Source organism: Streptopelia decaocto, assembly GCF_964273445.1.
Source record: "Streptopelia decaocto genome assembly, chromosome: 6".
NCBI lineage: Eukaryota > Metazoa > Chordata > Aves > Columbiformes > Columbidae > Streptopelia > Streptopelia decaocto.
Window position 1 is genome coordinate 33,781,334 of NC_138660.1, and position 27,953 is coordinate 33,809,286.

Sequence of the window (27,953 nt, forward strand, 5' to 3'; positions counted from 1 at the left end):
ATAACTTTCAGCACAGGCTCTGCCATAACCTCTCTCCTGCACATGGGAAACAGGTTACAGTGTAAGAAACAAATAAGTGCATGTCATACTCCTACTTTTTCACATCACCCAAAAAAACCCCAGCATCTCACTCCTTTTACATAGCACCTGTATTCAAAGTTCCTTAACAAAAAAAACTCGATTTCTAAAGAAGGTTGTGTAGCTTGAACTCTCAGAAAGCAGCACAGCATTGCTCTCTTCCAGTGCTTTCGTGGTCCTCACAGCATCTCCAATGTCCCTTTCAACAGTGCCAGTGATACCTAAAAATCAGCAATTAGTAATAAAATCAATTAACAGAAATTGGAATTGCATCACCAGCACAAAGTCCTTTTGCCAGGGCATCCCAATTACAAGCAGAATGGCTAGGTCAAGCCTACAATGTCATTGTATCTGTTGGTTTTACTCTCACTTTTAGGACATATTTCTGTAAAAAGCACTAGAAACAAGATGCGGATGATGTTGCATCAATGTTCAAATGTGTGTTCTCGCTAGACAGACCTAAGAAAACAAGGAGAGCTGGATTTTCACCAATGTTGAGCTGCAAGAGAACTGGGACAGCACCTGCTTCAATAGGCTTGAGAGCTCTCTGGAGGGAAAAAGGGGATTTAAGAAACACAAGCAGCCCCTAAGATCCTTGAGATGAAGGGACAGCAGATCAGACTGTACATCCCTGCGGTGACTAGCTGCAGGCTGGCAGCACTTCTTGGACACACAAACTACAAGGCAAGGGAAGACACAGAGGAGCAGAGAAAAGTCTTTAAATATATGCTAGGGATCAAATTACTAAGAAGAAGAGAGTTTGCACACATCCTGAACAACTCATCTTTGATCCACTTCCTCTGCCAGCAGGTAGGCAAAGTCGTGAGGACATTTATTCAGTGTAAATCTATATATAAACACTGTATTGAAACTATTCTGCCACCCTGGTAGGAAGCCACTGTTAACCCAGCGCTGCAGCCAGATACATCTGTGGAATGGGGCTTTTTTGGTCTCCCTGTGCCTTCGGATCAGACAGGCAAGCAGCCGTCCCTGTGTCCCCCCAGCTGTGCGTGCAGCCAGAGCAGTGGGAGGGTTAACAGATGTGCTGAAACCCGCAAACCCCTTGGAGAATACAAGCAATTCCTACTTTTGCTTTTAAAAACAATCTGATTTGCAGCAAGAGCGTTTGATGTTCAGGTCCCCTCTTGCTATGCCTGCAAAAGCAATCACTTTTGTGCATGTTTATTTTTAAAGGCTCTCGGCGCATGCTAACTTCCACCTGGAGCTACTTCTTGGGATCTGTTTGTGCCAGGGGAACAGTAATTCCCCTCTCACCTGAACAGTTTTTATGCTGGTTAAAGTAAATAAAGCTGAAGAAAAAGCAATAAAAGTAAGAAAAGGGATTATTCAAGCAACATGCAATCTCCCAGCTCCTGGGAAGCTGAAAACACACCCTTGCAACCACCTCATTGCTGTCACCTCTCTTGGCTGCTGGATCTCTTGGTGCCGGGTCCTTGCACCTATGGATGCATTCATCAGCGTTTGCTGTTCTTCTTCATCAGCCGCTGTCTGTTAATTAGTAACCAACCCCCTCTTGGAGCCCACGGGTGAGAGGATGCACCCGAACTGAGGAGAGGGCATTGTCCCCACCCACCCCTCTGCACCTTTGACATCGCAGAGGCTGGTCTCAGCGAAGCCCTCGCTGAGGTCGATGAGCGTCCCCTCCGACTTGCACCGCGGCAGGCCACCCGAGTTGGCCGCCCGGATCCTCTGCGCCGCCATCTCTGTCCCGCCAACCCCCGTGCTCCCGGGGAACGCTAGGCAGCCATGGCCTCTTCGTGAGCGAAGCTGGCTACGGGGACCCCGCTGTCACCTTGGGGAACCAGCCTGGAAGAGAGAAACAAACCCCAGAATGTTAGCAAAGGCTAATTTCTTTCAGCATGTCCCACCACGCCGCCCACACACCAGTGATGCTCTCCTCAGCCGCACACCAGCCCTGTGGTGCTGATACAGGAGAACATCCTCATGTTCTTATTAAGAACATCAAGAAAGACAACCTAAGTGTGCCTAACAAGCACAGCACTGCCTACAAATCACCAAGGGCTTTGGCAAACAAGGACACCAGTGTGTCACACGATGCTACTGCTGGCCACTACCCGGTACAAAGAACCCCTCTTGTCTTTAAGTTATTTGGGCATATGTTGCTCCCGGGCTCATAAATTGGTCCTTCTCCCTGTTTCTTAATAGCTTTCATGGCATTTGCACATTGCTGTAATACAATATTTATAAAACCATCAAGCGCTCAAATGCTGCGGGAGCCCGGAGCAGTGGTTAGTGAGCATGGAGGACCCATGGGAACAGGCTTTTTGCACGTTCAACTGGGTCATTGCTCTCCTCCACCACAGCACTGGGATCTCCCAGGACGGGAACTGGCTCTTCCCACTTGCTCCCTGCATCCCTCCCCTCATCCTGCCAACCAGGTGGGGATTGGACAGAGAAACATCTCTTCTTGCACTACCTGGCTTCACTCAAACTGCTGCATGGAGCTAGTACAGGATGATTACAGTTTCCAAAAGGAAAAATAATTGTTTTTTCCCTCTTTTTTTTTTTTTTTTTTTTCCCCCCCACCAGAAATACTTCAAAAACACTTTCAGAAACCTTGTGGAAGAAGAGCTGCATCAGCTCGCCAGAGACGGGAAGAAAATTAACCCATTTCCCACTGCCTGCAGAGCAAGCCAGCACTTTGACCGCCAACAGAGCAGCTGATGCAAGTGCTGGCAAGACCTCCTCTGGTGTCACTCATGTCCTCTAGAGCTTGGAGGGTGGCCAGAAAGGCCAGAAGCACATGGGTGAGCAGGCAAGCCCAGCACCCCCCTACAAGCTGAAGGAAAGGCAAAGCCTAAGCTGCACTTTACACCTCCAGTTTTGCACCAGGGAGCAGGTATGTGGACCAACATACCTGGCATCATCCCAGTAAATCCTGCCATCCAGCATCCCAACATTCTACTCCCTACACACCTGCTACAAAACTCCAGCCAGGCTACAAAGCACCAACAGCTCAAAAATAAAGCTCCATGCAAGTTATATCCAAATCCCCTGCTTAAGTTCAGCAAGCCAAAGGGCTTTTCATCCACTCCTAGCATTGTTTTTCCTTTCTCCCCTCCCCCCTCATTTTTTTTTTTTCCTCCATCTGCTTGAAAGATCAGATCAAGCAGATAAATAACCCCCAGACTCACATTCCTTACGTGGCAATACGGAGCTGATGAAAGCAGAAAGACAAGCACCAATTGCTTTGGCTGCAGTCAGCTGTTATTAAACCAGCGAGTTTCTCTTTGCTGGCATAGTGAGGAGGAGCAGCAAGCCCTGAAGGATTCGGTGCCCTTTTCTGGAATGCAATAAGAGGAAATTTGCAGGGGGAAGCCTGAGCAGGAGATACTCCAGCCTGCTTGAAATGCTTCCTGAGCCATCCCTCAGGCCGGTATGCCGGGAATGCGCTTAGCTGGAAGGGATGGACCAGGCTCCAGCCAGAAAAGGGAAGGGAGAATTTGTGTGTGGGCACTTTTCCCTTTGAGAACAGCGTTGTTTCAGGTCCTGCTGGGTACAGTCTGAGAGGAGAGGGCTCGGCAGGCATTACATACAGAGGAACCAGGCTTTGAGTCAAGACTGCTTATCAGAGCTGGGCCAGGTAAGACAGTGGACTTGGAGCTGCTTTCAACAGCAAGAAAAAAAACACAAGCAGTCAGTGGGGAGGAAGGAAAGACATTCTTGTTTGCTAGCACGGTTCAGCATCTATCCAGCTCACCCCTTTGTAAAGCACCACCACAGAGGGCAACCTGTTGTTTCTCTTTAATGCAAGGCACTGTTGGGGATTGCATGTTTTCCAGCTGGCACGCAGAGACCCTAAACACATACTGCCTCCTCCTAAAGAGGCCTTACAGACACTAGGTAGCCTCTTGGGTTTTTTCCTCCCTTGCTGGAGATTTCAAGCCCTTCATAACTACACAGGCACAAAATCCACCACAAGGTGTGCAGCATCAACATCATCACAGAAATAGCTGAGTGGCAAAGTTTTCACCAATTTTAGAGATGCTTGTGCACAATCCTGTTAAAAAACAAAAACACTTTGACAGCCCAAAGGTCACCCCTGCTTGGCAAGCACTGCACGAAGCAAGAAATAAACCAGAACAAGCAGGTGATTTTTATTGTGAATTAAATTGCAAGCCATTAATATACTTTTAAACATCTGCCTGGTAGTCCAGTGCCAAATAATTTTTTGTATCAATCACTACAGCTGTGTACCAACAACTCTCACTGACATCCACACATTTTGCAGTACCTGGCATTTGCAGGGATGCTCCCCTGTCCTGTATTTATGTAACTATATGGGAAGCTTTATGCTAAAGGTCTGTGGCAGATGTGACTGTGTGGAGAAACAGCTGGAAAAATCCCCCCCAACGTGCACCCTGCGGTCTCAAAGGGCAGCAAGAATGTACATCAGAGTGATTACAAAGAGGTATTTCCTCTCCCAAAAGCAGCATCTTGGCTGCATCTCACTCCATTCTGGATGTATAGCAATGTTCACACACACACACACACACACACACACACACACACACACACACACACACACAAAAGGACGGGAGTGCATGACTCCCATGGCTGGACTTGGGGTGGGAGGTGCGTTTTGGAGCTGACAGTCCCAGGGTACAGACCCAAGATGTTTCTGAATGCAAAGGCAGAGCAGACAACCAGCAAGGATGAGCCTTCGAAGTCTGGCTCTGTGAGAATAAAAGGGGACAGCTGGGAGCAGGGTGGGTGGACAGGGCAAGATTTGTTTAGAAATCACTTCTACAGCCACAGCTGAGACAATGGTCTGCTAATTCCTCTGAAACCACTTTAAATATAGACTAGGATTAAACATAGACTAGGAAAAACCCAGCCCCATCTGTTTACCCAAGCCATAAACAGCATCCCAAATGAATGGCGGAGGGTGGGGAAGGAAACTGGTGAGCAACCAGAGCTTGCCCCACACAAGTCCAACAGTATGTTGTCATGCAACCAGCTCAAAGTCACCCACACCCACTTTTCACACCTTTTTTCCCCCTATCCCACACATAAGAGGCAATGCTGCAGGGTAAAATCCAACCATGCAAGCCAGGAGGAACCTGCTGCATGCCTCCCCCACCCTGATGACTCCAACAGGCAGTTCTGCAGGCAGCAGCTCCCCCGCCATTACACCCCATAGTACCAGCCATGTCACTATTCTTACCAAAATAGGCTTTGCTGAGTTTAGGGAAGCCCTGATTAGCATGTTCCCATGGCTGCTGGCTGGCACCCCACAAATCCTCACCAGCTTTCTGGGGCATGGAGGCATCAGGGATGGTGCTGCCCTTCGACCTGCCAGTGCGGGGCTGCAGGGCTTGTCTCCAGACACCCCTTTGCTCCTATGCCAGCATCATGTGGGGTGACACAGCAGCTATGCCACCTCCCCTCCCCATCCGCTGGGCTTCTGCTCCCTGGGGACATCACTAGACGCCCATCCTGTGAGTCACCCGTCAGGGGAACAGCAGAGCTGCCTTCAGCATGGACTTCCAGAACACAGTCTTAATTTTGCATTAGCTGGAGCTATGTGTAAGGTTTTGGGGGAGGGACAGACAGAACATGCAGACTGACCTAACAGACCTAGCTGTGCTCCTCTGGGCAGAGAGGCTGGCTAGTTCTCACGGTGTAGATATGCTGTTGTGAGCAAGCTGGGGATCAGCAAGGATCTCCAGGGTCTTGAATTAGTGCTCTACCTGCTCCTGGATCACCTCGCTACCAGGCATGGAGCAGCAGCTTGGGGATGGTCTAGAGCTGGTGACAATGTAGCACCTATGAAAAAAACTTATTAAAACCTATTAAAAAGAAAAGGTCTTTTCCTGCAGCTGTTGAATGCACAGAATTCAGCTTTCCAACAGCAGCTTTTCCCATAGTGCAGTAGCACAGAAAAGGTTAAAAAAAACTTCTGCAAACTGTCTGGTACAGCTTAGCCCAGAAACCCAACCACAAGCTTTCCCCTCCTAGCCCCACAGACCCAGGGGAACCCGCCGGAACCCCCCAGCACAAGCTGATGGTGGCACAGCAGGGCTGGCAAAACCCCGTCCTCAGCACTCCCAGCTCTATCCATCACACCAAACTGGTCCTGACAGGATTATGGGACGGACCCACCCTGCCCAGACACTGAGCTATAAATCAAAGATGTAGCACAGGCATCCGGCCATGCTGAACAGCGTTACCGCCAAAAAGCAGCCCCAGGAAAAATACTCACTGGTAGTGTAAACCCTGTGTCCACGGGCAAGGAAATGCAATAAAAACATGGGAATACCTAAAATTGCAAACCCTGAGGATGGGAAGCAGGATCTGCTGCTGGCCAAGGGGAGGTCTTCAACAAGCACTGACTGCAACCCAGGTAGGTGAGAGAGGACCCCTCCAAAAGCCTCAATAATGGAAAACCCCTGACTGCCAAGAATTTGGGCTGATAAGAACTGGGAGGGCTCGTGGGGCTGGGTGGTACCAGGCACCATCAGGGCTGGAGAGAGAGACAGGTCCTTCCATGTGCAGCCAAAGCTAGAGCAGTACATGGTACCTGCCACCAGCAAAGGGAGATGGGGAGGACTGAGGGACATCCCTGCTCACCCCACACCTCCTTGCCCTCCCTGGAGCTCATCCAAGCCAGGGAGCTGCACGGTCCATCCCACCAGAGCGCACACATGCCCACAGGAAGCATAAGCAACAGGAGCCACTGTTACACAAGATGGATCAGCCTTGCAGTAACTACCGTACCTGCATGCCTGTTCTCACTGGAGAGTGCATAAAAAGCTGGTCAAGCACAAAGGCCATGGTATAAATTCAGGGGAAATCTTAAATCCATTTAACCTTGGCCACAAACTGGAAGGTGGGAAGGGGAGAGCTTCAAATTAATTGTCAACCTCTCAATGCCAAAGCCAAAACCAGCTCCAGGCACTTGTTGATAATGGCTTTTAATTTGCCTTTTCCTTCTCCTACAAACATAGAGGTGTTTTTGGAGGTTTCTTTTAAAAACAGTGAGCTTTGCCTAAACACAAGTGAATTTAACTCTTTGTAGCTAGAAATTCATTTTGCAGAGCCACAGCCCTACCCACAGAGCACATCATCCTACAGAATGAATTTATTGAAAATACTGCTTTTATCACAGTCACAAAACCTTAACACAAGACCACAGAAGCAGTCACAGAAGAGAGTCCTGGAAACCCAGGGGACACCCCAGCCCTGAAGGAGCTGATGACCACCTGCTCAGGCAGTGCCTGGGAGCACCAACACAAACCAGATTCCGTCACCACAATTGGTTTTGCCCTGCAGATTCTTCACCTTCAAGAGCTTCCTCATGACTATGCTACAACACAACCTTAAGCCATTGGGCTTAAGTCACTCAACACACTTTCACTCAGCAGAAAATCACGGCTGACTCCCCACTTCCACGAGTGCCCATGTAGTGTATCCACCACTTGCAAGCAATGATCAGGGCAGCATGGCTCAAGGTCCCCTCAGGGCACATGCAGCACTGGGAAAGACCACCTTGACTGTGCATCCTCATCACTTACACCCAACAAGTGACCTCCTGCCCAGCATCTGCCAGTCAACACCTGGTGATGTCCAGTTGACCCTAGTGATTCCTGACCTCGTCACTTTCTTGTATTTCCTTCTCCTACTTTACCATTTGTGTTTGCAAACCAATGCTTTAATCTTCCACAAAAAGAAACAAAACAACCCAAACATAAACCACCCCTAAAGACAACAAAAAACACAGGCTCTTTGTACTAGAAAGAGCACATTAACACGTTATCCCAAACAAGACTTGGAGCTGCCAACGCATCAGAACAGAAGACATCATTTTAGTCCCTTCGCTAGCAAACAAGAAGGAACTTGCAGAAGTATCAGGACCTCCCATCCCTCCTGCAGTGCCCTCAGCTCCCAGGGGTTTTCTCTGGACTTGATCCCCACCATGCACAGCAAGTGGTGGGGATGCTCACATGCAGCACCCCTGCTCATGCATTGCAGTGGCAGCAGAGCCAGCTGCAGAGCACAGCCCTGTGCTGTGCCATCCCCTTCAGCCCATGCCAAGCCCTAGGTGAAGTTTCTGCCCACAAACTTAAGCTTGGCTCTGATCCTGCCAGCTGAGCCCGCTGCCAGGTGACTGCAAGCCACATGCGGCAGGTTTGATGGTGAAGAGGTAGAAGGGATTAAAAAAATGTAATTATGGCTAAGCAACTGCTGCAGGTGTCTGCTGGCACCTGGTATGTGCTACAGCCTCCCTGGTGGGATGTCACCCTTTGCGAGTGATGCAGGAGGACAGAAAAGTTTCCTTTTATAGCAGCAACTTCAGAGCACAAGTCTTGTTGGATATGCATCTTCAGAGCTGGCTTTCAAGTGACTCTGGGGCGTCTCTGGGGAAGGGAAAAGAGCTTGCCCTGCAGGACCTCCTGCTGCCACCAAGCACAGCTTCCAGCCCAGTATTCACCCACTGAGTTTGGTTGCTAGTACCCCACACAATCAGCCACCAAGAGGAGAAAGCAGAAGCAGAGAGACTGGGTTGGGTACAGCCTGAGAGCCGCTTGCGACCAAGCAGAAAGCAGCACTGATGTGCTGACTGCCCTGGCACAGAAGGGTCCTGAAGATGCAGGTACCACTCCGAGCATCCATGGCAACTTCAAAGACCCCCAGTCCAAAAATCACTGAAAACTGTGCCAGTGTGGCAAAAGTTTAAAAAGTCTGCAAGTGTAGGAAGGCGGTGCCTGTGCTGTAGATCACAGGAACCCTCATGAGGTTTATAGAGCCATAAAAAGGGTGCTCCTGAATTGATAGCCCAGGTCCTACTATCCGACAGCAATGCTTCCCAGCAATAAAACCATTGCACACACACCAGTACTAGTAATAAAGCAGGGATGTAAATAAAGTTGTTAGTGGTTTCAAGGCTACCATGGGCTATGAGACCAGTCACCCCCTCTGCCACCTCCAACAAAAATAAGGCACAGGGATGTCTCCCATGGCACAGTCCTTGGTGCAGCTGATGCTGCTGAAACCTGGGCACAGACAGATGGTTCCTTCAGCAAGGAGCTTCACATGTCTGCTGCCCAGGCAATGGAAAACCCACCTTCATCAGGAAAGGGCTCTCACCAGCACCATCTGATGTCCACTGGCCCTCAAATCAGAAGAGGCAGAGTTCAGTCCTGATCTAGCTTCTGCCTACTGTTTCAGGTAGGACAGTCCCAAAGGTTTGTTTTGTTTTAAACAGGGAGGGGCAGATGGACCCTCTTTTGCCAGGGCGAGGAGTCTGTTCCAGCCACGTCCCCATGGGCACCAACAAAAACATGAAAACCTAAAATCATATGTTGAACTCCCAGGAGTTAAACATAAAAGACACAAATTCAAGTTCAAAACTCTTAGAGGGAACAGGAGCCCAGGGAAGGAGAACGCATTCTTTCTCTAAGCCCTTGCAGCCTCTTCAAAATCCTTTGCAAGCCCAAGAGCTCAGCCAACAGCCAAAACAAAACTGCTCCTGAGGGATGCTCAGAGCCAAAAAGCAAGGACCAAGTGCTTTTCAAGCCAGGGAAACTCAGATTTGAGCCAGATCAAGCAATATCACAAGCTCATGCAGGCAATTTGTGGCAGAGGGAAAATGAAACCCAGATTTCCAGAGTGACAATCCAGCTGCTGGCCATCAGGAGACACTTTTGAAGAAGAAACAGCCTTGAGCAGGCAAAGGGCAACCACATGAAACAAAGGAGGGGACATGGTTTTCTGCCTCCATAGGTACTACAAGAACTCTCTCATTAACACCTGGTGCACTTGAGGGGAGCGACTCAAACCCCACCTCCCCATCTCAGGACATCAAATTAACCATGGCAACAAAAAAGCCAAATGTGGTAAAAGGCTTTCATTGATAAAGTCTTGGAGCAACACACTGTCATGCCACTGTAAGGGCCACAGTCCCAGCAGTGTCTCCTTACTCAGATAATTTGGATGCTAATTTGGACTTCAAGAGCTGTCAAAAGCTGAAGCAAATGAGTCCCTGAAAAGCTGTGCTTCCCCTAAGTGGAGATGATGACAGAGCTTTAACTGCATCAACACTTCAGTGCCCTGTCGCCATCACCCTTCACTAATTTCATCTTTGTCTGATGGAAAGAAGTAGCTGCTCTCAGCTGAATTGCTGGTGCAATGCGCATAGCCATGTGCTCTCCTTGTTCCCAGCTGCAATGTTGGGAAACCAGTCCCAACAGCATGACCAGAGAAGGGCAGGCACAGAAAAGTCACTCGTGCTGCTGGATGGAGAGGTTGGCATCATAACTGGTACAGCAACACACAGAGAGGACAACAAAAAGCTCTGGAGATGAGCTAGCTCTGACTTGTCCATAGACCAACATGTAGCCAACTCCATACAGCTCCCCCTGCCCAAGTACTCCACCAAGACATATCATCCTCACACTGACCACTTCCTCACACAAAGAACATCAAAGGCTGAAAAAAAAGTCAGTCCTGCTTAGTCTTCTGGACTTACCTTCAAAAGGGTAAGTCATCATTTAAAACTAGGGTGCTGCTTTCAAGATACAGATGGTGCAGACAGGATGGGCACTCAGAAGCCACCCATGGGTCACTCAAAAGGGTGACTTTGTAGGCAGGTAGCCCCTGGGTCACCTAGACTTGCTCCTGACCTCAGTCAGATGTCCATTTTAAGAAAAAAAGAGGGGTTTTGTTCCCAGCTCGCTGCCTAAGCATGTCCATGGACACTGAGCAACCACCACCTAGCAGCCAGATTCTCCAGCTCATTAATAAAACCTCTTTGGGTTATCAAACTGAAGAATTCATTCGAGCAATGAGCTCACTTGAAAGCTTACCCCTCATCTAATGTTCTTACACACCTTGCTGATGAGTCCGGGTGCTGATCTGTTGGTGGATTACATGACACTTTCAGCTACATGAAAAAATGCTGATGGAAGCCAAAAACCATAATGAGCCTGAGTAAGCAGAAACAAGTGAAATCAGGACACTGCAATGAATTCCCTCAAAACATCCTTTTCTTTCTGTTTCCTTCTTTTTGTTCATTTGTTTTTGTTTTTTAAACAGTTGTCCTTGGCAAATACTTCCAAACCAGCTTCCCCATGATTCTTGGGTTTAAGCAGCTTAGCCATTTGCTGGAGCCGATGGTCTTCTCACAGGAAAGCAACCAGTGGGGTTAAACCTGACTGTGGGTGGGATGCTCCTCAGGATGCACCACATTTGACCCCATCCCTGGTCCAGGAACCCATGTTGGGAAGAGGGCAAGCTCGCTGGGAGCAGTACAATACCTGGACAGCAAACCCCCAGGTGATGATGCCATTTGGAAGGCATGAAGCAAGAAGTGGACATGAAGACACACACTTGCTCCAGCCCAGAGTGCTGATTAGGACTTGCTGCAAAAAGCATTGTTTTTTCAATTCAATTTCACCTGCAAATCCAGTGAGCTGGATACCCATTCCAGAAAGCATTCCTGCTTCAATTCATAGTGTGCTTTTAACACCAGACTCATTACAGTGGCACAAAAGACCATATGGCTCATTTCAGGCAGTTTTCAGCAGCAAAGACCTTGCCTTAATTTAGACTGGTGGTTGTCCACAGGTGGGAATTGAACAGAATTAGCTTTCCAGGTGCAGACACCCACCTCTGCCAGGCAGAAGAGTGTTTGAGATAAACCAAAATAGGCCAGTGTTTATGCAACACATGAGCAAACACCACACCTGCTTGTTTAATTAGTTACCCCTGAAATTAAAGCCCATCAAACTGCACAGAGGCTTTGTGCAACCTGCAAATTAACTACGAGGAACACAACCCGGGGGTGAGGGATGCCAGATATAATCCAAGCAGTGGCTCCAAGCACTTTCCATAACATCGATGGTGCCATGAAGGAAAACCCACAAAAAATAACACCACCCACCCGATTGTCTGTCTGTGCTTCAGTTTGCTGTTTGGGTCCTGCCAGGTTAAAAGTTGCTCTATCCCATCATCATGGGTCAGACGGCTGATAAGAAACCAATTTCATCATTTTAAGACCCAAGCGTTTATTGGAAGGGTTTACCTGCAAACAAAGTTACGCACTTTGAACTGTTTAGTTTTACGTCAGTTAAACATGCCTGAGGCCCTTGTCTGGACGCTCTCAAAATTAACGTGGTACGAAATGAGACTACAACCTCCACCGTTGCAGTGTCAAAGACACACTGCTTCTCTGTGCTGGGACAAAACCTTCTTTGGGGTAAGCCATTTTGGGGAAAGATGCCTCTCTTCAGCAAGAGGCAGAGAAATGGTTATTTCCATAAATTTGACAAAAATCTCACCTTTGCTCAATATCGCTCTCATCGTCAGGGTGAAACAGGGCTGAATTTCGGATATGGTATTTGCAGCCTTAGTCAACAAGCAAAAGTAAATGACACCTAAACATCATCTTAAAATAATGGTAGATCTTTTCCTGCATAAAGCAAAGCTTTTGTGGTTGAGTGGAACCAGTTTCTGCAACCTTCCGCATTGTTCTTCTTGCAAACACAGAATACCCTCCCATGCGTGCAAATCACAGCAATACCTCTTTGCAGGAGCATCCCCTAAAACACAGGGAACTCTAAGCCACTGTGGAGGGAATATTTCCAAAGGGCAAGTTATTCCCTCTCTGCTATCTCCAGTAAGTCAGCCCCAGGCGAAGCTCTAAGGAGATGAACCTCCCTTGCTCCTCAAACCCAAGACACAAGGTCTTGAGGAACCTCAGAGGCTCCTGTTTGAGCCCAAGAGCCGGGTGCTCCATTCATCCCCACTGAGCTTTCTGTGGTAACAGCCACACGAACAAATTTTGGATTATTGCAGCCTGAGTTGGGGATAAAGCACAATAAGCCATGGCATGGGGTTGTCTTAGGTCAACACAAAAGTGCCCATATCAAAGGAAAAAATACAAAGCTGCTTCTGACAGACAGGGGTATACAGAAAAGCCCAAAGCTTGTCTGCTGTCTCTAGAAGAATACCTCATTTTGGAAAGTACGGACTAAAATCAGGTTCAAAAGCCCCACATATTCGGGGACAGATGCATTGGGTCAGATGCATGTTGGCCATATGCAAAGAACATGCTCCATTTATTGATTCCTGTGGAAAGTAACTTCAATCCCACCACCACCTCTGCTTCAAGGCTGCTCTGACAACCACAGCAATGTGTGCATTTTAATTTTGGCTCCATATCTAAAGCAGGGGTTGGAACCTACAAGAAGCAGGCTCTTGGCTACAGAAGACAATCGCAGGTACAATCAACATGCCAGGGCACCACCCATGGCCATCTTCACCATCTTCGCTTAGACAACACCTCCTTTTCTCAGCATCTTTCACAGCAACACCCCAGATTTTCTGCCCTGTAGAATCAAGCTCTTCCATATCTCAACGCCACTCGCATTGAGAAATGCGGCAGATCTTGGTGCCAGCACTGGGGCAGCTCTGCAAGGACAAGCAGAAGAGGCAGCAAGAGCTTTCTCCAGCATGGCCGGCTGATGCCACGTGCAGCCTTGCAGGACTTTACACTCAAAGCACCAGGGTCAAGCCAGAATTAGACACGCTCTTGATGAGAAAAGAGAGCTTAAATATCAAACCAATGCAAATGAACTTTTTTTTTTTTAATTAAAACTTGAAGTGACACATGAAAGAAGTGAAATCCCAGGCACAGCTGACGCACTAGGACAGATTTATATTTAGACAAACAACACGAGTGTACTTGATCAACAAGAAAGAAATGGAAACTTTTTTGGCACTGTCCAGAATGAGAAAAGAAAAACCAAAAGACAGACATCCACTGGCATTTCAGTCTCCCAAATCCCCAGTTTTACCCTGAAACCAACTTTTTTTACCATGCACTATCACAGTAAACAATATGTACAACTCACCAAGCACATATAAAGACTATAAACCAAAATATATCATGTGCATTCACAAGACAGCTGGTATTCATTTTTTTTTTAATTTAGTGTTTACTACTGTCAGCTTTGTTCTCAACAGGAAAAGCAACATATTAGTACTTCCATATAAAACAAGTATACTAAGGTGACAAAAACAGCCATCTCCAAGTTTCACAGACCGAAGATTTGAGAGAAAGCAGAACACAAAATACAATCCTTCAAAATCTGCTGTTTCTTCTGCCACGTTATTCATTTGGGAGCTTTTAGTTCAGAAGTCAGACATGCTTAGCCGGATATCCGATCGTATGCTGGGCCTCATCCCAAATTTCTCTAACATTACTCACATTTTTTTGTGGGAAGAGGGATGAGGATTTTATACTTAAAAGTCAAAAAAGAGGATAAAGTGCTTGCAGCGCTATGTAGGCATTATAATGGTCAGGCTTAGACCTCTGCATCCAAATAACTCCCACATATCCCGTCCACAGAAGGAGTCGGGGTGGGGGGGAACCCACAAAAATAATAAATCAGGCTGACTCCTCTGCCTTTGCACTGCCTGGGACCCAGGGATGAGCTGGGATCTCCCCACACCATCCAGGAGAGACTCCCCAGCACCATGCAAGGGATGCTTGTTCTGAAGAAAGACACTGCATATAAACATCCCACGGCAACCACGTGGGTAGCATCACCTCCTGCCAGCCTCCCTGCAGAGAATTACCCTCTGCCCTGCTTTCACAAACTGAATTGCCTTAAAGCAGCCTTAAGCCGGGAAACAGCTGCCCCTTCCCAAAGCAAAACACCTCCCCTTCCCTCTCTGTGCAAGGGGACCATCTGATGCAGAACCAGCATCACTGCTTTCCAGTCACAATCCCTCAAAAATTAGGCCAAACTGCAAACATTTTTATTCCTTTTATCCTGCCTGACTACATGGAAATTTGGACACCATTATTTTTTTTTCCCCCTCACAAATGCACTTTTGAAGTTATTTTAGAGTCCATTTTTGGAGGCACAGGCATCACGACTACAGAGACTGGGACCTGACCATTAGATCACACTGCTACATGAATCCAGGCAATGTGTGTGCCTCAGTTTCTCTCCAGTATTACCTGCAGGCACACAAACCTTTGAGGACACACATCCCTCCCCATTACCTAAAAGACGCATCTCCATCTGCCTGCGCTGGAGTTTCCCATCACAGCTGGACAGCAGGAAAACCAGCAGCAGAATGGCAAGCAGCTTTCCCCTGGGATACTTGTAAGGCAAGGGTTTAAAACACCTGGTCACCCCTGATGCGGGGCACTTGCAGAGAGGGGATTAAATGCCCACCCTCCTCAAATCTCCGCTGCAGGCCCATGCATTCCTCTGCTCAAACAGCACGCTGGGCTAAAGCTTTTTTTTTTTTGCTCACTTTTTCCATGCCCAGTCATGTCCTGCATCCTGGATTTGGTGAACATTTTAATAGCTCCTATTAATAGGCAGAGCAGGAGCTGGAGAGGCACCAGCTGCTCTGGCCAGTTGCACCTCCGAGGAGCCGCAGGGTTGTCCTCTTGCAGGGCAAGGTGCTGAAAATCAGGCAGAGAAGCAAAAAAAAAAAAAAAAAAGAAAGAAAAGCAAGTCCTGCTTACTCAAAAGTATTTGGGATCTGTGCTCAATGTCAACACAGAATTTTTACACACCTCCTGGGAAAAACATCTTGCATTCCCTGCGGGTCCAAAAGTGGGGATGCACTGGAGACCACGGCACGTCACCACCTCCTCGGGGTGGTGTTGTGACCTTGTTTCACCAGATCTCACCAGTCACTGCAAGAGTCCAGATGGACTGTCTGGCTAATTGAGTTAATTAAAGAGTTTTTCAGCGGCGATTAACTTTCAGGTGCACAGCTCCAGCTCTCTCCAGGGAGCACATGCCACACCTCGGGAGCAGCAGGAGACATGTGGAAAAATTACTTGGAAGCACTTACTGATGGCACCAAGCTGCTTCTTGGTAGCATTCACTGACAAAAACAACCAAAACCAACCAAACAAAATAACCCACCACAAAAAAAACCCAAACACAAAACAACACAGAAAAAACCCCAAACCTTAATCTATTTTTTACCTCCAGGTTAAGCAGGACAGACTCTGCATGGAGAAGACTCAGGCAACGCTGTATCAGATGGATGGTGCCAGGAGGAGACCCACCACCCCGATGTCCCAGTCCCAGAGCATCTTTCCCCCAGTGTGGCGCAAAGCAGCTGTGACAAGCTCTGGGAAGCGAGCAATGCTGCCTGTAACTCTTATGATGATAAGCCGGTCAAGGCCAGAGCCAGCAGCATGGGCTATCTGTTTTACTGACAAGGTAATCGCCATCTCCCAGGAACAGTAAATACTTTGTCTGTCCACAGCCCTTGCTCAGGGATAACCAAGCAGAATGCTTGCAAAGGCCAAAAGAAAGGCTTGCTTTGTGGCCGCCACTGTTTTGCTCCCTGACAAGAAGGACGGCTGCCACAAAGTGTTGGAAAGGAGCCACATCCTGGGAAGCTGGTACAAAAACAAATAAACAACAAACAAGCCACCCCATTGCTGAAAACCTGTGTTTTCAGTCCCGTACCCCAAAAAACCTACTTGGCTTCCTCTGTCCAAGCAAAGGTGAGGAGGTACCTGCAGAGGTACCACTTGTCCGGAGGCTGCTCCAATAAATCTGCAGACAAGTTTCCACAGGTAAGGAGAAGCCAGTGCTTAGGAAAACAAGCTGCAGGATGCACCCTCACCTCACACCTCTTCTCTTTTTGCAGGATTCACCCCTCCCATCTCCTCCTCTTTTTATGGAAAGCACTCCCACCCCCCTCCCTCCCCCGATCTCCTCCTCTTTTTGTGGGAGGTACTCTCCTCCCATCTCCTCCTCTTTATGTGGGAGGCACCCTCCTCCCATCTCCTCCTCCTTTCTGTAACTCCAAGCCAAATGAATTGCAAAGGACCGCTCGCTCCCATGCCACATGCATTAGGAACTGTTCCCTGTGCTTCCTTAAGGACTTTAATAGCTCAATCTGCACCAAAGGTGCAGCCACATGCACGGAAAAAAATTGCTAATGATGGAGTTTGTGAGCAAAGGGTAAATAAATAAATAGATAAATAAATATGCATGGAGGGGTCTGGGGTGGGAGAGAGAAGAGCAATTTCCAAGGTTCAGTTTGCATGGACGCTGCCGGCTGGGAAACAGTTCTCATGCCGGCAGAGAGCGACTCCACCCCGGCACAGCTAATCTGATGGCAGGTTTTCAATGCAGTGGTCAGGATGCGAGGGGCTGGGGAGGGAGGCTGGCGAGGGGGGAAAGAAAGCAAGGAAATGCCACAGAGGTGAGGACGTGTTTTCTGGCGGGGCGAAGGCTTGTTTTGTTTCCCTGCCTTCAGCTAGCTGCCATTTTCCGGAAGCTGGATCAGTTACAAAAAAATAAAAAGTTTCTCTTTGTTTAATTATAGCTGTGGTAGCCCTTGCGCTGAGGGACCCAGCGTCCCCCGTCTGCTCTGGGAACGGATGCGAACAAAGACGACAGCAAGGCAGTGGGGAATAACCCCGAGCTAAAGCTTTAACGTCTCCCACAAAGACACGACCCCAGCTCGAACAGATTTGTACTCCATGAGGCATGCGAGACCTGGGAGACTTTGGTCTCAGTTCCCTGTGCAACCACCACATTGGTTACTCAAATTCCTGCTCTTTATGCTCCTTTCCTCCACCTTTTACCTGGTGTAGGTGTTTTCTAGATAGACAACTCAAGCATCTTCTCCACCATGCTGAGTAAACTGATGGATGCTCCAGGCAGCCCTGGCACTTGCCAAAGCCACATCTGCACTGATGCTGATCTGCAGCCAAGAGGTCCAACCAAACCCATCCATGGACTTATTCCAATTCAACTCTCCCTAACTCACCGTAACATGGCTCATGCTCCCCACAAAGAGCCCAAACACTTTGCTGGTGCAAATGCCACCACGCTTGCAGCCCTGAGCAGGACACACAGCGGACCATCATCGCAACTGGCAATGAACCCTGCAAAGCCCTTGCTCAGCTCACTGGCAAGATAAGGGCAGCAGTGACCATAAAGCATCACCTGCCTTGCTCTTCCGCTGACTGAGCTGGGCACACACCATTGTTCAACTGCAAAAAAAAAAAAGAGCCTTTTCTGTTCCTAAGGAAACAGCCAGCAGTGTTCAAACAAGACCGCACACCATGCTAATGCTTTCCCCTTAAAAGACAACTTAAAGCACTTTATACAGGCAGCGTGGTCAGGCTGGCCAGGCACAAAGGCTGCTCGATTTACCATGCAAGCTGGGGAGAGGGAACCGATAGCTTTGCACAGGGCTTGTTTGCAGCATGGGATGAGCAACCCAGCCTAACAACTACATACTGCAGCCGTGTTTCTTTGCTGCATCGAAAGGGTGTTTCTTAAGTCAGCTGGAAAACATCTGGTTTTGCTTTGTGGCAGCGATCTCCCCTCTCAAAAACGATGGGATGCTCCTGTGGGGCAGGAGAAGGGGGCAGAGGAAGCAACTTCAGAGCCTACAGAGCACTGTGAAAAGGAACAGCTTTCACATTATTATTATTATTGAAGCTTTCTCCCCATAGTTTAACAGGACTGCAAACCAGACATGCATTATTACTGTCCCTCCAATTTGCGCAAAGACACACAGATGATGAAGAAACACAGAAGAGGTTACAAAAAAAAAAAGTGACTCAGCCACCTTCCAGCTTTGTATTTTAATATATAAAGGTTAGAGGCTATGAAGTTGCTTGCACATCCATCATCTACACATGCAAACGGCGTGCGTCAGCCGAGCCATCGCTGGCAAAGAGATGGGATGCAATGTGCACCGCCTTCCTGCTGATGGGTCTGAAGCAACACCTCGTCCAGACAGAGAAGGAGCAACTATTCGCGTAGGAGCTCGCAGGAACACTTAGCCCTAGGACCTGCAATTCATTTTCTTCTGTTAGTAATGGAAGCGTTATGCTCCTCAGCAGCCCGTTGATACGCCAGCTGGGAATGACTACCTCTCGGCACAAAAAAACACTTGTACAAATGCAAATGAAATCAAGCTAAAATTAGAAATACTTTGTGTGGGTGGTGGAGGGCAGACTAGCCAAGGGGTTCATAATGGAGGAGCAGCAGACTGGCCAGCCCGTAGACAGTGCTAAGTTTCCTCAAAAAAAATGAGATTAAAGAGAGTAGATGCTGCTCATAGGAGACCAGTGATTTCAGAAGAAAAATGTGAATCCAAGGATGGGATGAAAGAAAATAGGAAGTTTTACAGTCGGCTCTATGACCCATCAAAAAACGGACTTTCACCCTGGAAACACCATCAACACACACAGGGGGAGGATGGCTGCCTGCCAGATCTGCAAACCACCCCGAGCAGCAAAGGGATTTCATGTGCTCCTTCATTTTCCCTTTGCTGTGAGCCATCAGTATACACCCTCTTCCCCATACTCTCCTGCTTTTCTTTACAAGCCCAAGAGAGCAGAAATACAGCAAAATCATTTGACTCCAAGGACCACTGGGAGAAATTAAGGACCCAAGGCTGCATGGAAGGGGAGTGATGCTGCAGGTGTCCTCCAAAATTATGCCTCAGCATGGCTCTGCGGACGGTTTTGGTGTTACTGGAACTGAGGCATCACTTGAGCATTAGACAAAAAACAGATGAGACCATCAAGCCTGCTGGGAACAAGTCTCTCTGCCTCGTCTAGAAAGCCAAGGCTTTGTGCTGGAAGGAAAGGGGCTTGTCAGGACATGCATGTGCCCACTGGAGGATCTGCTCCCATCAGCCAAAGTTACAGGTCCTGCAAGTGCTTTCTCCCTTCTTATTTATTAAAAAAACAAACATTATTTATGGCCACGAAGATTTTCACTTTTGAATTTAATAAACCCTGCAGCTTTATAAGGAAGAAGCAAGGCTGTCCTTGCATCCCCATACCACCCCTTTGGGTCCTGTAAGGAGAGAAATCAGACTCATCCTCTTTGCACAGAACAAGCCCCCACACTGCCCCCCAGCACACCCCAGGGTCTCACTGACCCTCACAAGGGTTTGCTTCCAAGTCACATCCACCACGGGCAGAAGGTTTTTCCCCTGTGTCAGCACCAAGAGGTCCATGTGCTCCCTGCCCTAGCCAAGGCTGGCATGGTGCTTTCAACGTCCTCAAACAATGACAGCCATGTGCCCAAACGCTGGCCCCTTGTCAGGGTTAACACAGGGATTGTTTGCATCATGCTCACAACAAGAAAGCAAAAGCAAAGCATCCTCCGCTTGCACAGGGACCAGGAGCACGCTCTGACCCAGGAGCTCAGGTCCTGTATGAAACAACGGGGGCTCGTTTTATGCTTTTTAAGCTCAAACCTCATTCTGCAAATTTTACGGAGCAGGGTCCGTAATGGGTCCGTCAGCTGGTGTTGACAGCAGAGATGCCTCTGGTAACCCAGCAGGGCAGGACACCTCAAGCAGCACCCAGCTTTGCAGTCACACGTTGCTCCCAACAAACACCTTTCTGCATCTCCCACCCCAGGCAGTATACATAAAAATCCCACTGCAACAAACCCACCAGCCTAGTACTGCACCTGGAGTGTTACAACAACGTGAGAAGCAAGCTGTTTAACATACACAGCAACACATGCACGACGCTACCGAAGCCACCTATGAAACCTGACATTTGCCCCCATCCCATCACCACCAGGAGGTCCCATCTGAGAAAACTTCAATAGCAAACCAGACTGAAAGCCCCGCAAGGGTTTAGTACTGAAGAACATTTCACTGTATACATTGCAACATATATATTATTGTTAATAAGTACAAATATTGATTGATCCCCCTCTTTCAAACTCAGCTTGCCACTGGTCACCAGGAAAGTCAATGTTTGGCCACAAAACTCCTCCAAGAGTTGCAATCCACAGCCAGTGTGGAACAGATGTCCAGCCCCCTGTTTGGGGTACCCCTCCACCAGCATGGACACCCATCCTCCACCATGGGCATCCCTCTGCGATGCTGCTGGGTGCTTGAACACCCAGTACCACTCTTGGTCAAGCAGCATTACAGCCAGCCCTACCAACCCAAAGCACAACTTTTGTAGGGATAGCAAACCTCGACCTGCTGGAAACCCATCCCACCTCCTCAGCATCTAATTGGGAGCCTCCGGGGAATTCTGCAGAGCTCAGATGTTTTCAGAATGAATTTGTGAAAGGAAAGAAAAGACCCGTGCCAAACTAAGGTTGAGAGACTCCAAGGCAAGGTTATTTGCATTCATTTCTGCTTCACCTGCTGTCAGAAATCCACCCACCAAGCCAGGAGGTGAGGCAACTTTCAGGGCCTCTTGAAAATGAGAAAAATAAGGAGAATGCAAATTCCCCTTCACATCCTGACCTCTACAGCTGGTAGCTCCTTTGTGCAGACAGGCTTCTGTGATGAAAAGCTTCTTGCTGTATTTAAATGTTTCTCTCATTTAAAAAAATGCAGCGTCTAAACCACCTCCTTAGCATAGATACAAGCTCTTCTGAACAACCCCACCAGGCTAAAATAAATATTTTGCTTCACAAATAGTTTTCTTCTCATTAAAATGAAAACATAATTAGGATGTCAAGTACAGAGGCAAGCAACGGCTGCAATCACTCCACGCAGCACCACACTGCTCAGGCTTTATTTGATTAAAAGTAACGCCGCTGCTATTTTTGAAAAGCACACTCTCTTCCTCATCCCAACCAGAATTATTTTGGAAATACATATATATATATATATATATATATATATAAAGCTGGCATCTTTGCCAGCAAAAAATCCCCATCCAGGAGGACACACGCTCAGTAGGAGGCTGCAGGTCCATGGCATGGGGCACCAGCAAGCACTGTGGGCACCTGCATCTGCTTGCTGCTTACAGCCAGAGAGGGTAAAGCCCGCTGTAGAGCACAGCATTCCTGTGTGAGCACCTAACTGCTGGAAAGGGTGAGGAAAAAAAAAAGCAGAAAAGAGAGGAAAAGCTGTTACCAGAGATGTTGCACGAGGGCACCCATACAGCGTCCGGTACTGACCTGCTACACAGGAGCAAGAGCTAGGACAAGATACAGATATTCAGAGCTATAAGGCATGTTATTTTCAGTACCTTTTTGTTTGTTTGTTTGTTTTTAAGCAAACCAAAGCATCCCACTGCTGCAGTTAAGACACCAGGAAATAAAGGATGAGTCCTTTTTCCAGAGTGGAGGGGGATGTTTTGCTATCTAGACACAGATGTCAACACAACTTCAACTTCTACCCCAGCTGCCACTCTGCTCATTAACAGCCCTAACTTAAATTACTGCAAATCTCAGGTAGTATTAGCCAGGAGAGGGAGGCCGGAGGGGAGGTGATGGGCAATTACAGATGATTCCTCAGCATCCCCCTGACAGAGCACAGATGCGATGCTAGGTATTTGCATGCTCTTGTATCCCACAGCCCTTTACACCTCTGGGCCTGATGCAACGTGGCTTATCTAGGGGAGAAACAGGGGTTAAGGGATGCGCAAAACCGCATCACTGTCCCCTTTGTACCCAAGTTGCTCTGAGCGTAAGTACAGCTGAGCTGACCTCGTTGCTGAGGTGTTTACTCCTGAACATCTTTATAGACGGGGATCCCAAAAAAACCTGAATGGGTACCCCAGTACCTGAGCCCAAGGCTGCAACACATCACCACCAATTCATGCCTCCCTGTAACACACCTGCAGGAGTCCACTTCTTCCAGCAAACTCAGGCCTGGGAGCAACAGTGATGCAGGAACGGCTGTAAACCAAGCCTTGAATAGCATTGCCTGCTCACAAAACAAACTCCCCCGGGGCAGCCAGCAAGGAGCAAAAAGGTCAGCAACCCCATGACACCGGTGAGTCCCGACCAGGCAAACCCTCCCAGAAAATAAATGCCAGGCACAGCTGGTGCAATGCTATTTAAAAAAAAAAAAAAAAAAAAGCCCCGAACTCCCAGGGAACAGCCCACCTGTGGCCGATAAGAAAAGAAAGAAAAGCCAGCCCAGCCTCCCTCCAGCCTCAGCCGTAAGACATTGCTACAAGTTTGCAGGCCAGGAAACAATTGTGCGTTGTCCCCAGAGTACACCCGGTCACACCGTCAAGCACAAAGCCCCTGGCGTCCGCCTGGCTGTCCAGGGCTCCCCACTGGGTGCAGGGGTGCCAATCCTAGGACCTGACCCCCATCGAACCTGAGCCTCCTGGCAGCACCAGCAAGACCTGGGGGACAACAGGCAGGCTGCTGGGGCCAGGCTTGCAAGCACTGAGTGCTGGTTGGGTGGAGCAAGCCCCCCTAAAGCATACGATGATCGGGAAGCAAGCAAAAGTTTCTGGCAGCAGACATCTCTGTGGGGCAGCGGGGATGGGACAGACCACCCGGAGCAGACGCTGCTGAGGCGGCTCCCACCCTATGGCAGCTGGGCTCCCCCAGCTCCCGCGCACATGGGGCTGACACACGTATATGAGCACACATGCATACAGCGACGCACGCTTGCAGGGCGATGCATATGATGTGCACACACGTAGCACTGCACACGCTCCACTCACACTCGCCCAGCGTTGCACACGCACACAGACCCGCACGCTGTTGCATACCCGCAGGGCGCAACCGGCCCCGGAGCGCCCCACGCCCTATCACCGCCCGGCCGGAGCAGCCGGAGGCGCGGAGCCGGGCTGCCCGCACCGGCCGAGCTCAGACGCAACCTCCCCGCCGAGGCGGGGGAACACGACTCCTCCCGCTCGCTCGCCCGCCCGGCGCCGCCGCAAACTTTTCCCTGGCAGCGGGGCGGTGCCGGGAGCCCCCGGCGGAGCCGCAGACAGCGGGGCAGCCGCTCCCGCCAGCGGTGCCCCTCCCGCTCCCCGCAGCGCGTCGCTTACCTGGCACCGGCGGCGGGACCGAGACCGAGACCGAGACCCGACCCCGCTCTGCTCCCGGCTCGCACTGCCCGCCCCGCGCCAGCGCTGACGTCATGGGGCGGGGCCGCCCGCGGTGGGGGGGCGGGGGAGAGCGCGTGCAGCTGCGCGGGTGGGAGGGGGTGTCCTTATAGAGAGCGGAGGAGGGGGGGCGACAGCCATCCTTGGCAAGGGGGGGAAGGACTGTCCTTATGCAAGGGGCGGTCCTCGTGCAAAACACGTGTGTGCAGGGAGTGTCCTTGTGCAAGGGGCGGCCGTCGTGCAAAGCGCGCACGCACGTGGGGTGCAAGAGCACCTTGTGCAAGGGGGCGGCCATCGTGCAAAGCGCGTGTGCAAAAGGTAGTTCCCTCTATGAAGTGCTTGTGCAAAGCTCAGTCCTCGTGCAGAGTGGGTGTGCGACAGCAGCCTTGCAGGAGAGCTGACGTGTGTGGGAGAGTACAAATCACATACACACAGGACAGGCCACGGGGGCCAAACCTCGTGCAAGGGGGTGCCACAGCGCAGTGAATACGCATATGAAATTATGTTTGTTTGGTTGTTTTTATTTTCATTTTCATGCATCTTTGTAAAGGAAGCGAAGCCGTGTGGTGCAGCCCATGCTGCGTGTTTGCTGGGAAGCTCACTGTGCTGTGCTGCATCCCTGGGCTGTCTAGGAACAGAGCAAAAATCCCCCCAGTGCTCCTTCCCCCCAGATGGGAAGAATGGGAATTCCTGCCAGAGGGAAGAAACGTGGAGGAAAATGCTAAAACAAAATCAAACCTTTATTCTCAATAAAGCACCAAGTTGCACAACCCAGTTTCTCGAGTTAACCACAGTTTGAGAACGTGATTTCAAAGCTTGCAATGGCTCCAACCCCAAGGCAGCCCAAGCCAAAAAAAGGCTTTGTGCTCATTAAAATCCTGCAGAGTAACTGAGCATCCCACTCCTGTGCTGGCTGTGGTTGTGCTGCCCTGCAGGGGTGCTGGGTTAGGAAATGGGGTACCAGGAGCAAGAAACACAACAGGTCAGGGATGGATGCAATGTGCAGCTGAGTTGGTGGTCGCAGACAACGTTACCGTGGCCATTTCGTGTTGAAACACCCCCGGGAAAAGCGACTGAGCAAGAAATATTGGGGCAAGTGGGTACTGTGCACAAAAAGGCCCAGGCTGTGCGAGCTGCTGCTTTTCCTACCCCCGCCTTGTTTTTTCCTGGGTTTAATCGGGACCCGATGATTAAATTTCCTCTTCCTGATGTTGGCTCCTCCTGCGCCCAAACTCCCAGCACTGCAGAAGGAGATGGGGCTTATGCTGAGGCTGGGGTGGCTGTGAGTCCTTGCTTGGCCAAACCCCATCCCGGGTGTCAGCCGGGGCTCCCCAGCCTTGGCCAGCCCTTTCCCCAGCTTCGTTTAGCAAGTGCAAACGAAACGAGCCGTGTAACCACTTCAAAGCACCATTGCAAGCTCATTTCTGTTGCATTGTTTTTAGAGGTTTGGGGTTTATCAAAGCAAGGCTCCCCAGAGCTGGATAGCCCGGTTCTTTAATTGCAACAGGGTATTTTTGTCTTGCTTTGCTGGTGGAAACGGTTCAGGTGGCACCTGCGAGTGCTGAGCTGCTGGAGTGCAGCTGGGCTGGGCGCTGCTCCTGTGCTGGCGGTGGGGACCATGCAGGAACCAGATGCTGCAGCCGTCTGCACCTCAGCACCAAGCCTGGAGCACCCAAACCAAGGTGCTCCTTTCCCTCTGCTTCTGCACATGTTGTGCAAAACTCGCATTAACAGCATTATTTGAGCTGCTGATTTATTTCTGTCTTGCATCCTTAGTCTGATTTCCTACCTCTCTCATGCTGTAAAGTCCAAAACGACTTGTCTCATTAGATGTTTTTATACTAGAAATACTAAAGTAGAGACTGTCACTAGCAACAACAACTTCCCATACCAAACAGCTGATGTTTCACAAAATGTATTGTCCGGCTTCGCTCTTAAATGAGTCTGTGTCTTGAGGGCTAAATCACACAGTCCTCTCCCAGCCCCAACAAAGTCTGTCATCCTGGGGTGTATTAGAAGGGGGGGTGGTTAGTAGGTCGAGAGGTTCTCCTTCCTCTCTACTCTGCCCTGGTGAGACCACACCTGGAGTATTGTGTCCAGTTCTGGGCTCCTCAGTTCAAGAAGGACAGGGAACTGCTGGAGAGAGGCCAGCGTAGAGCAACCAAGATGATTAAGGGAGTGGAGCATCTGCCGTGTGAGGAAAGGCTGAGGGAGCTGGGTCTCTTTAGTTTGGAGGAGACTGAGGGGTGACCTTATTAATGTTTATAAATATACAAAGGGTGAGTGTCACAAGGATGGAGCCAGGCTCTTCTCGGTGACAAACAATGGTAGGACAAGGGGTAATGGGTTTAAACTGGAACATAAGAGGTTCCACTTAAACTTGAGAAGAAACTTCTTCTCAGTGAGGGTAACGGAGCTCTGGCCCAGGCTGCCCAGGGAGGTTGTGGAGTCTCCTCCTCTGGAGACATTCAAAACCCGCCTGGACACCTTCCTGTGTAGCCTCATCTGGGTGTTCCTGCTCCAGCAGGGGGATTGGACTGGATGATCTTTCGAGGTCCCTTCCAATCCCTGACATTCTATGAACTTTTTTTTTTCTCTGCCTCGGAAACCACAGTTTTTTCTTACTCAATGTAATCACTTCCTAAATAGCTGAAGCCCCAGGAAGGGACAGTGGAGATCTCTGGATCAGCCCAGTCTGATGCCTTGAGTGGCTTTGGGGATAAAAGTGTCTTTTCTGATGAGTTGGTTTCTGGGCTGGGGGAGGCGTATGCGCGTCTAGAGTTTCAGCTCAGCAGCCTCGTGATCCCTCTGTGGTAAACCCACATCTCCAGGCGATAAAACTGAACTTTAACTCAAAACTGTTGGCTTGATTAAAAATCAGCAATTCATGCACAACAACTGCTGCCCATCCTGTGAGCTGCTGAGGACTCATGTTAAAAACATTGCTGGTGGGGAAGGTCCAGCCAAGCCTGGAGTGGAGAGATGAGCATCCCATCCATCTCTCACCCCCCTCTCTGTTTTGCAACAAGTGTTTTGCAATGCCTAGAAGAAGCTCAGAGCGGTAAAGGGCCATGGGGTATTTGGTCATGGGGTGAGTGGGTGCTGTACGTGACAGGGACCAAAAATCCATGGGGATGGAAGATGTGTCTCCAGCATCCTTCCAGCAGGTGCTGGTGCAGACGGCCCCCGGGCTCCTGCCTCCCTGCCTGGCTCCTGCCCATCTCCTGCCCGCACCTGCCGTCTGCTGCTGCGTCACCTCCACTCCCACTGGGACCACAAGGAGCTGGCAGAGAGCCGGGCACACCGGCACGATGGCAGAGCCACCCCCCCTTTGGATGTGTGCCATTCCTGTTTCCCCTGCCAGGAAGCGATACTGGTGAGCAATTAGACCCGGACAGGATGCCCTAATGAGCTCAAGCTTTTATACGGTGCTGGGAGTTAACTTTGCAGGAATTCCATGTTAAAGTTCACTTCGAGACTTTCTCTTGTCTGTTCACCTGTGGTGTTTCTCGAGCACTTAGACAAAACTGAACGGTGATTGTCTCCATTTGCTTAAATAGTGCTTAGGAGAAGGGCTGGTCTGGGATGACATACCCATGACTCAGATATGTGAGTGTATCTGGCTCTTTCAGAAAGAGAAGGAATCATCTTTGCCCTGACGCTGCCTTTGAAATTGCAGATAGAAGCTGGACATCTGCTCGTCTTGGAGGAAAATGCTGAAATGGGCTGCCCTGCAAACGAGTCTGGGTCTGATGAGCACCCAACCCAGCAGCAGCAAACCCCCTGCCAGTGCTGAAGGCGCAGAAGGATGGTCTCACAGGTGAAGTGGTGGCTCAACTATTAACACTGAGCTTCTGAAGCCTTGCAGATGGGGATCTGCAAGCCTAATAAAATCCGCTTCCCAAATGGAGTCTAATAAAATCCTGGCCCTGGGTGGGAGTGTCCGAGCTCCTGCTGCAGCCTGGGTTTGTTGCAGCCTGTTGCTATGCACTGGAGGGAGGGTTTTTTCCATGATCCTCAAATTTGGTAGGAG

General features: G+C 49.5%; 1 protein-coding gene across 1 annotated transcript in view; it reads right to left on the minus strand.

The window, feature by feature from the left end:
* SH3BP4 (SH3 domain binding protein 4) overlaps nt 1–23,959 on the minus strand; it is a 37,924-nt gene extending 13,965 nt beyond the window's left edge. The window contains exons 1-2 of the mRNA XM_082056972.1: nt 23,864–23,959; nt 1,683–1,905 (exon numbers count right to left, since the gene is read on the minus strand). Of these exons, the coding sequence (XP_081913098.1) occupies nt 1,683–1,800 (118 nt within the window). The 5' untranslated portion in view covers nt 1,801–1,905; nt 23,864–23,959. The remainder of the gene's footprint in view (nt 1–1,682; nt 1,906–23,863) is intronic.
* Between the last annotated feature and the right edge of the window lie 3,994 nt (nt 23,960–27,953).